At 41.7% G+C, this 10264-nt stretch overlaps 1 protein-coding gene across 1 annotated transcript; it reads left to right on the top strand.

The window, feature by feature from the left end:
• Positions 1-261: 261 nt before the first annotated feature.
• DNAJA1 (DnaJ heat shock protein family (Hsp40) member A1) lies at positions 262-10230 on the top strand. Its single transcript, XM_080938677.1, has 9 exons — positions 262-392; positions 1457-1598; positions 1726-1903; positions 3851-3955; positions 5589-5816; positions 7426-7540; positions 8679-8794; positions 9096-9196; positions 9551-10230. The coding sequence occupies exons 2-9, from the start codon at positions 1467-1469 to the stop codon at positions 9767-9769; spliced, it is 1194 nt and encodes a 397-aa protein (XP_080794803.1). The 5' UTR covers positions 262-392; positions 1457-1466; the 3' UTR covers positions 9770-10230.
• Positions 10231-10264: the final 34 nt, after the last annotated feature.

The raw sequence follows: 10264 nt of genomic DNA on the forward strand, positions 1-10264 counted from the left end.
ATCGCCAGAAGCACTCGTTCTCGGCTTACGGCTCTAGGACGCGACCTCTCCACCTCAAGACTTCCGCACTCTGGTACCTCGCAGTAAGAAAAAGCCTCTAGAATATTCTACGAGTCTCGGGAACCCGGGCTTGAGTCCACCCCCACAAGGCCCTTGGGCGCAGCCCTTCTCCGCCCCCGCGCCGTTGCCCAGGTAACCGAGGGGCGGTAGCAGCGGCGAGGGGCGGGACTTCCGGCAAGTGACGCGCCCGGGCTAGGCTACAAAAGAGGTCAGCTGCGGCGGGCCGGGCGGAACTTTCCAGAACGCTCGGTGGGTGGTGGGGGAGCATCGTCTGGCGGAGCTGCGCTGTGCTACGCTCCTCTTTCCGCTCTCCGGCGCCGGCCCGCTCACCGGTGAGTCTCGGCCCCTGGGCCTCCCTCGGTCGCGGCGTGCGGCCTGGACACCAGACAGCCGGGGAAGCCGGAGGCGGTTGGTCCCGCGTGGGCGGGGACTGCGGGTTCCCTGAGCCGGGCTCGGTCTTCAGAAGGCTGCCGGGAATGCCCGGCGCCCTGCCCGCCCGCCTCCCCGCATGCCACGAGGTGGCCCAAGGCCCAAGCCAACTCGCCTCCCGCCTCGATGCGCTCGGCCGCCCGGGCCGGGTGGGCAGCGCTGCGCACGCGCGGACCGAGGCAGGGGTGAGGGGCTGCGGGAGGAGCCGGGCGGGGGCTGCGGGAGGAGCCGGGCGGAGGCTGCGGCTTGCGCTTCTCCTGGCTCTCCTCCCTCTCTTTGTTGAGGTCCGGCCTTCTCCCTCCGCCTTTTCGACCGGGGTAGGAGGGAGAAAGGAAGGAAATCTTAACGGTCGGCGCCAGGTGCCGGGGAAACCCAGAGGGCGAGTCAGCTTCGCAGGCCTGAGGGGCGAGAGTGGGTAAGCTGCGAGGAAGAGCAGGATGGCGACCGGGCCCGGGCACCTGCTCCCTGGAGCTGGTCTCATAAGCCACTCCTCCACCCCCGGGTGTTCAGTGTCGCTTTCCGGCGAGTGTATGGCCTTTATCAGATGTACAAAGGCAATGGTAATGTACTAGCCGGTAAACGGAACGTATCGGTGCTGCTCTGGGTTACTAGCAAAACCTCTGGGGAAAGGAAACCGGAAGAAGCCCAATAATTCATGTGTTAGTGCAGAAGAGTAGGAACCAGCTGCTAAGCAGGCTTTCCTTCGCATTCCCTGGAATTTGTATTTTATCTGTTAGAATTTACAGCTGAATCATATCAGGAATTTCTCACCTTTTAAGACGTCTAAGAAAGACTGTACAAATGAGATAAAGGCAAAAGAACAGATTGCTTGAGTTCTACTAGTTAAAAACCACCAGTTAAGAGCAAGTTCACGGCTCTTTGATCGCAGCACTCAGGAGGCAGAAGCAGATGGATCTTTTGTACAAAAGTTAAAAGCTGGTTTAAAGTTAACATTTTCTGATTTTAGGCTGTAAAAAATGGTGAAAGAAACCACTTACTATGATGTTCTGGGGGTCAAACCCAATGCCACCCAGGAAGAATTGAAAAAGGCATATAGAAAATTGGCCTTGAAGTACCACCCTGATAAGAATCCAAATGAAGGAGAAAAGGTAAGTGCACTGGCAAACAGCTCAGCAGTGTTGCTATGTTTACATCTTTCTGCTAGTGCCTGAAAGTCTATACAGTAGCTGTTCTTTGTCACCGTTGTTTCTAATGGGATATCCTTTTCTGAAACAGTTTAAACAGATTTCTCAAGCTTATGAAGTTCTTGCTGATTCCAAAAAAAGGGAATTATATGATAAAGGAGGTGAGCAGGCCATTAAAGAGGGCGGAGCAGGTGGTGGTTTTGGCTCGCCCATGGATATCTTTGACATGTTCTTTGGAGGAGGAGGAAGAATGCAAAGAGAAAGGAGAGGTAAGAAAAATCTAGCTTACCTGCAGCAGAATAAAGTAGCTGTGGATGAAAGAAAGACTTGAGAATTTATTTAAGTGCTTGTTTACATGTTGGTATGTTACACTGTCCTTGAACTGTCTGACTTCTGGTGTCACTTACAATTGAGATTCTGTGTAATCAAAAAATAGCTAAGCCATACATTTCCAAACAGTAGGATAAACAGTGTAATAACAACTTAGGTTTCTAAGCCCTTTTGTATCTTGGATATCACCTGCTCTTAGAACCCAGTGGTAAGTGCAGTGTCCTTTTTCTCTTAAAATGTGTTGAAGTTGAGAAAACTAACCCTTATCAAGCAGAGACTGAAAACAGCTTATTGTCTGCCGATAGCCTGCCTGTTTACTCTGCTCCAGCTTTACTAGCTTAACTTGCATGCATTTAATGCTTGACCAAAAGAAGTTTATAGGAAGAGCATTGGAGGTTAAAATAGCACTTTGTTCTCAATATAGCTAGTACAGACTAATTGGGTAGGCACAGTTCTAGAACAAATAGGCAGGCCATTAAGTTTCACTTTGCCCTTTTAAAGGTCTAAGAAGACTTGAAAAACTGTTCACTATGTTTTTATAAGAATTTACCTGTGGGCCTGAGAAATTGTTCAGTTGTGTTCCTTGAAGATCCAGATTTTGTTTCCCAACACCCACATTAGATTGTTGGCTCACTACTGCCTGAAACAACCGCTCTAGGAAACCAGAAAACCTCTTTTTTTTTTTTTTTAAAGATTTATTTAAAGTATGTGAGTAAACTGTCACTGTCTTTAGACACACCAGAAGAGGGCATCTGATCCCATTACAGATGGTTGTGAGCCACCATGTGGTTGCTGGGAATTGAATTTTGGCAGAGCAGTCAGTGCTCTTAACCACTGAACCATCTCTTCATCCCCAGACAGCCTCTTCTGACCTCTTGGTTTTCACATAAACATATATGCACACAAATTAAAAACGTATAATCCTAATTAACTTGCTTAACCATAAGATGGTATGAGTTACAGGGACTAACCTTTTTGAGGGGTTTTTGTTAACTGTTGCTACTTTGGAAAATTTACTTGGTCAGTTTCTAGAAGTTTTATTTTTCCTTTCTTTAATTCAGTGTAAAGTTGAGAAAGCTCCGACTTTCAATTTGTGAGAACCTACTTGTTTACATGTTCTCTGATAATAAAAACACAAAGTGAAGCTAGAAGCAAGAAGTAATAACACTTTAACACTTCATTTAAAGAGTAAATATTTCTTTACACTTGATATTCAGAAAGAATTGGAACTTTATTATCAGGCAATGCTGATGGCGGTAGAAAAGAAAGTCCTAGTGGAAGGATCACTAGCTAGGAACTTATTAACCATTGACAGGTGATTTCATTTCTGTAACCTGGTTGTCCTTATGTGATCTAAACCAACCTCTGCTTCCTGTTGTAGTTAATTATATGTGGCAGTCTTTTGTCACTAGCCAGATGTGAGTGTTTAAGCTAAGTTAATTTAGAGGGGAAAAATTCTCTCCAGTTGTAGTTGAACAATATTATAACAAAAGGCCTGCGAAATTTGAGACACCAGTGCTAGCCTAGCAGTAAAAACTATTGAATAGAAGTAGAAATTTCTATTTCAGTAATGTCTTAATATTGCCTTCTCCAGCCAATCTTGATTAAAAAGAATTAACTGTGCTAAAGAATGTTTGGATTAAGTAACTAGCCATGTTGCTTAATAATGCTAAAGAGTAAAACCTTCAAAGGGATTCATGCTTTGCATTGTGAAATGTGCCTCAACATTGAGTGACTTTTAAGGGTACTATTTTAATTGCTAGATTTGAGTATAGTTCAAAAAGATACATAGCTTGACGCTGGTCTTCCGTTACCCTTTGCCATTTGTATAATGCCTTCAAAGAGACCTTACAGATGGGTGTTTAATGCAGTGTTTTTATTTCTAGGTAAAAATGTTGTGCATCAGCTCTCAGTGACCTTAGAAGATTTATATAATGGCGCAACAAGGAAACTGGCTCTGCAAAAGAATGTAATTTGTGACAAATGTGAAGGTAAGTATTCTTAAGTGTTGGGTTGTTAATGGCTTTTAAGAATAGGTCTTTGTAGATTTAAGCTGGCCTTACATCTTTCTTCCTCAACTTTTTTTAAGATTGATTTATTATGTATACAGTGTTCTGCCTGCATGTATGCCTGCAGGCCAGAAGAGGGCACCAAATCTCATTATGGGTGGTTGTGAGCCACCTTGTGGTTGCTGGGAATTGAACTCAGGACCTGGAAGAGCAGTTGGTGCTCTTAACCTCTGAGCCATCTGTGCAGTCCTTCCTCAACTTTCTGAGCATGAGGATTGCACCAGGTTCCCATGCCTAAGTTCCTTGATAGATAAAATTGGAATGCTGTACTAAAAACAGCTGAATCTTCTACCAAGAGAAAATGTAATGGTTTTATTGTGACATTTTTACGCCTGTATATAATTTTCATCATTGCTCTCTTCTCCAACTCCTCTTGCTTACATTTCTCTCTATGCCTGTGGTTTGATGGCCCAGTGAATCCTATTAGAGTTGCTTACAGGAATGTGATTGAGGCCTTGTTCCCAAAAGGACAGGCACCACAATCAGTGGCTACATGTAGAAGAAATGTCTCTTCAGGAATGAGGCCTTTTCATCAGCTCCTTTATAATAAGATGTTGTTAGACCTTTTTTTTTTTCCCCTTCAACCATGCATGCATTAAAAATCAAACTGGGGTTGGTCAGACTTGACGGTAAATGTCGCAGTGGTACAAAACTAGCATCTTTTTGAAACTTCAGTTTGTTTTTTATTTTGTTGTTGGTTGGGGTTTTTGTTGTTTTATAAGACCAGTTCATCCAGGCTGGCCTCTTCCTAAAATTTCTGCCTTCAATTCCTGAGTGCCTCCTGGTGTTGAATATACAGGGCATACTACAGCATTTTACCTACTTTTTTTTTTTTTTTTTTTTTTTTTTTTATTAAAGGATGGTCATGTTCCTAGGCATAGTTAGATCTCTTAATGAGGTCAGCAAAACTTTCAATAAAAAAAAAGAATGTGCTGTGGGAACACATAATGTAAGATTGTGGTACAGGCTGTCTTGGAGTTAAGCTGACTAAAAAGGCTGACTCCACTACCACTCCACATCTTCCTGTGTGCTTATCTCTGTACTGCTGCATTTAATACCTGTGGAAGCCAGAAGAGGCTATCAGATCTCTCTGGAACTAGAGTTACAGAGAATTGTAAGCCACCATGTGGGTGCTGGGGACCAACCCCGGGCCCACTGGAAAATCAGTGAGCCATTCATTTCTTTAGACCTTGCCCTGCCTCTTCTCCCTACACCGTCTGTGCCAAAAATCCTAAGTGCATGCTCTGACATCCTTAGGCATTTTCATATTAAAAACTCACCTTCCTTCACCCCACTCCCCAACACATGAAGCTGCTTTTGCTGACCTTGTTTAAGCCATAACTCAAAATGCAAGACTTCTCACCTTCCTCTTGGGAACTATTGAGATTCATAGCTGGCCTACCTTGTTTACTTTTTCTTTTAAACTCCCAAAGAAAGATGCTAACTTACCTGAATTGTACATTTAGACATCAGTCCATAAGGCCTTAAATACCTAAGGAATTAGACTCTTAATTACTGTTAAGTTAATGTATAGGTTTCTTTTAAAACCATCTAGGCCGAGGTGGTAAGAAAGGAGCGGTAGAGTGCTGTCCCAACTGCCGTGGGACAGGTATGCAGATAAGGATTCATCAGATTGGACCAGGAATGGTTCAGCAAATTCAGTCAGTGTGCATGGAGTGCCAGGGTCATGGTGAACGCATCAGTCCTAAAGACAGATGTAAAAGCTGCAATGGAAGAAAGATAGTTCGAGAGAAGAAGATTTTAGAAGTTCATATTGATAAAGGTGAGTACTGATCCATCCTAGTCTGAATCGTGTTTTTATTCTGACAGTTTCAGTGTGTAATGTATTTTGGTGGTTTTTTTCCATCCTCATTACCTTTTGCACCTCTTCAAACTCTTACTGAGATGAGGATTTTTGTATTGCCAAGGCTAACCTCAAGCCCTGACCTTTTTGACCAGAAGACTTGATTCTTGTTTGAGATAGGGTGGGACTCCTGCTTCTTCCTAAGTGTTGGAATTATAATGCATAGTAGTATATAGTTCACTCACATTGGAACTAAGAGCATAGTAGGTCTGGTGGTGGTGCTTAGGAGGCAGGCAGGAGTAAGCCTGGTCTACAGAGATAGTTCCAAGACATCTAGGGCTATACAGAGAAACCCTATCTTGAAAAACCCAAAGGGGGTTGCTTTATGTTCTGAGTTTTTACCATTTTTCAACAGGGTTTTCTGTGTAGCCCAAGCTGCTTCTGCCTCCCTAATTCTGTGATCATAAACCTGCCCTCCAAACTTGGGGCCTGGGCTCAGAGGATAACACCTATTGTATAAGCAATGAAGACAGTTGGAATTCCCAGCATGGAAGGGGGAAAATGCTAACTTTGGCCATATACTAGTTTGTGTTGTGTACTTCTGCCCTAGGAGGTGGAGACAGCATCACTGGGGCTTGTGGCCAGGTTCAGTGAAACAGAAAAACATCTAAACAGGTGGTTACCTCACACACACATACACACAGTTAAATATTTATTAAAATAAAAGTTGTGAGCTAGCATTAGAAGCCAGTAAAAATCTCAGTAAATAACATAACCTTTTAAAAAACATTTGTTGTATGGGAAAATACTAAAGTATTATGGGCTACATGGGCTAAGACAGTATCCAACAGTCTTTGGGGGTTGGGTAGGGGATGGTTTGAGACTGGCTGGCCTTTGAACTCAGAGGTCCTGCCGAGAGTGCTGGGATTAAAGGCTAAAGGTCTTCACCAGCTAACTTTATTTTTTCTAATCAGTCCAGGCTAGTAGAAAACCCAGGGTCTATGCATGTCTGGGTAAGGTTGTTTTTTTAACAATAACAGATACAGAGAAAATGAGAATTGAGAGTTGAAGATCCTTCCAAGGGAAGAATTTTGGATCTTGAACTCTAGTTTTCTTACTCGAAATGCTGCTGGTACAACAGAAAAAGTCAGTTGACACTATTGTTAGACGATCAGAATAGTCAGTGTTTTTTGCTTCTAACATGGGTATTTTTAATCCTCAGATGCTTGAGTGAAGTAAGTCTTTGTGGGAAAGTTGGGTATGGAGCTAAGTAGGTAATATTTCTGAGATTAGACACCTGACTAGAAAGTTGTCTCATCTACTGTGTTAAGCTTGTTTCAGCGCAAGCTAGACTGGATTAAATAGTCCCTTTTTTCTGTCATCCACAAAGACAAGTATGTGCTGAAAGGCAGAGGTAAGGATGTTTTGAAGGAATGATCCTGAGGATTGAACCCAATGCCTTGGTACTATGTTATACCACTGAACTTTACATCTACAGACCACATCTGTATTTTAGTAGGTTTTATGATCCTGACATTAGTACCTGGCCTCTGATATCAGTAAAAGTACAAAATTGATCTTTGTTTAGGCATGAAAGATGGTCAAAAGATAACATTCCATGGTGAAGGAGACCAAGAACCAGGACTGGAGCCAGGAGATATTATCATTGTGTTAGATCAGAAGGACCATGCTGTTTTTACAAGGTAAAGACTTAATCACTCTCCCAAACTAATTAGTTGAATTCTAGTTTGAGCTTTTCTTCACTCTTAGAACACAGGTATATGTAACAGACTGCAGCGTGTTCTATAAAAGCTCTTTAGCTCTGTTTCAGTTGTCATGGCTGGAAGTTTTATTGTTTTGTTTTTGCTTTTTGTTTTGTCTTACAAGTAAATTGTTGACTAGATTTTGTGTGTGTGAGCATAAATGAATAGCAAGCAACTGGAGAAAGCTATATAGAAAACCCCGCTCCTCTTCAATCTCTCTGGATAGCCAATTCAAAAATGTTAATGCTTTTTACCAATTGCCCATTCTTGGTTCTAGCTTTAACTAAAATTTGGGACTGTTAAGCGTATGTAATTTGTGTCTTGAAACAAAATTTTCCAAACTGGACATGAAGGTATTGGGGGGCGGGTGACTGTGGAAGGAACTTGTTTAGGAAAGGCTATTTCACAGGTGTTTATTCTGTGTTGAAATAGTATAAATATGAGAGAATGTTCACTGTTATTAAATGCTATCACAAGAGCCAGGCAGTGGTGACACACTTTTAATCCCAACCCTTGAGACAGGCAGGGCTGTTAAAGAAATCAAAAAACAAAATATTATACTAGGCACCATACTAATAAATACATACACCAAAGAGATCTTTACTGTCCCTTAAAGATATTCATAATTGGTCTAAATGAAGATCTAGCCCAAGTTGGTTTTGATTTAAACTAATTCCTATATTACTGATGCGTATTAACTCCAATGCATGTTTTGTGTGTTTTATTTTTCTCCCCTCTAAAGAAACCACATTTAAGATTGGGCAACAACTTGGGAAGAATACATTGCTTAGTATGTTTGAAAAGAATTTAAGTCCAAGGCAGGCTTTGATGTTCCTGCCTTTTTACTACCTTCCAAGTGCTAGCAATTATAGTCCTACACCATGGTGCTCAGCTGTATCTAAGGATTTTGAAGCCTTGTTCATCAAATAGCTGGCTGTTTCCAAAATAACTGAAAACCAAACAACTAATGCTGAGATTAACAGTAGTGAAAGAAAAGTTTGCCCGTTGTAGTGTGTGTATAGTCATTTACACTGTAGATGTGTCAGATGTAAACTCTGCCTTATTTGTATTGCTGTAGGCGAGGAGAAGACCTTTTCATGTGTATGGACATACAGCTGGTGGAAGCACTGTGTGGCTTCCAGAAGCCAATATCTACTCTTGACAACCGAACCATAGTCATCACCTCTCATCCAGGTATGATAATTAGACAAACCGGTTTCCCTGCTTTGCATTTTCCTTGTCTGATAACTAAGAAGTAATAGTAGGTATTGAGGAAGGTATCTTGCTTTCCTTCCTTGGTTATACATCCTTACGGCTGAGGTGAAGTTAAGGCCTTGGGTGAATATTGGTTACCTCTTAGAAAAGCTGTAAGTGAAGGCAACAGGGCTGTTGAACCAAAACTCAGGTTTTCTGGTTTCTTTCTTTTTTTTTTTTTCTCTTTGCATTATACAAATGAGACCATACCTAATTAGGAATTTGGCTTCAATGTCTTTAGGTCAGATTGTCAAGCATGGGGATATAAAATGTGTGCTAAATGAAGGTATGCCAATATATCGTCGGCCATATGAAAAGGGACGTCTAATCATTGAGTTTAAGGTAAGTTGTTACTCCAGAACATTGGAAAGTGGTTAGTTATGCATTTCAAAGTTCCTTTTATTGGTTAAAATTGGAACACAAAACGACTTTTTCTCAAACTATGAGTATGGCAGTTTTGTTAGCACCTGGCCTGGGTAAGAATAAATCATCTGGTTAGGCAGTGGTGGCCCATACCTTTAATCTCATTGCTTGGGGGGCAGAGGTACTTGGGTCTCGAAATTTGGGGCCAGCCTAGCCTGGTCTACAGACCAAGTTCCAGTACACTCAAGGCTACACAGAGAAATCCTGTCTCAAAATAGGAAAAATAAGTTAATATATATTTTTTATATTTATTTGTTTATCTATTTATTGCAGGTAAACTTTCCTGAAAATGGCTTTCTCTCTCCTGATAAACTCTCTTTGCTGGAAAAGCTCCTTCCTGAAAGGAAGGAAGTGGAAGAAACTGATGAAATGGATCAGGTAGAACTGGTAGACTTTGATCCAAATCAGGAAAGACGGCGTCACTATAATGGAGAAGCGTATGAGGATGATGAACATCACCCCAGAGGTGGTGTTCAGTGTCAGACCTCTTAATAGGCCAGTCACTTTGACATTCTGTGTGCAGTAGTGAATGTGGGAAGGACTGTAATGATAATATGCTCACTACTTGGCTATTGTTTTTGTTTCAATATTCAACTATAGTAGTGTTTTAAACGTTAAATGAAGAATAAACACAAATATAAAAGCTCTGACTTTGCCCTGTATGTATGATGACTTTAATGTTCAAGATGAAAATGAATGCTTGTAAAAACTAGTTTAGGAAGTTCCCTAGCATCTGTTAGGCCATAACTTGTGTAACTGATTAGTTGTGTACATTAGACTGACATACTAGGTACGTGTTGTATGATCCTTCATTGTTAAGCTATGGAATTAAAATTCTGTATTTAACTGGTAATCAAAAGAAAACAGTTACATGTTGGTCTAGTTGTATGACGTGAACTAATTGTGATTGATGCCTTTGTATTGCCTCAGCCATTACTAAAGGTGGCATACTACATTTTGCCTGTGTTATTAGTTGATAGAAATGAT

The sequence above is a fragment of the Micromys minutus genome (genome assembly GCF_963924665.1).
Source record: "Micromys minutus genome assembly, chromosome: 26".
NCBI lineage: Eukaryota > Metazoa > Chordata > Mammalia > Rodentia > Muridae > Micromys > Micromys minutus.

Bases quoted from the DNA above. Each gene is read 5' to 3' on its own strand.
- DNAJA1 (XM_080938677.1), top strand. From the start codon at position 1,467: ATGGTGAAAGAAACCACTTACTATGATGTTCTGGGGGTCAAACCCAAT. The intron at 1,904-3,850 runs GTAAGAAAAATC...TTTTATTTCTAG, and splicing joins AATGCAAAGAGAAAGGAGAG to GTAAAAATGTTGTGCATCAG. The intron at 9,197-9,550 runs GTAAGTTGTTAC...TATTTATTGCAG, and splicing joins GTCTAATCATTGAGTTTAAG to GTAAACTTTCCTGAAAATGG.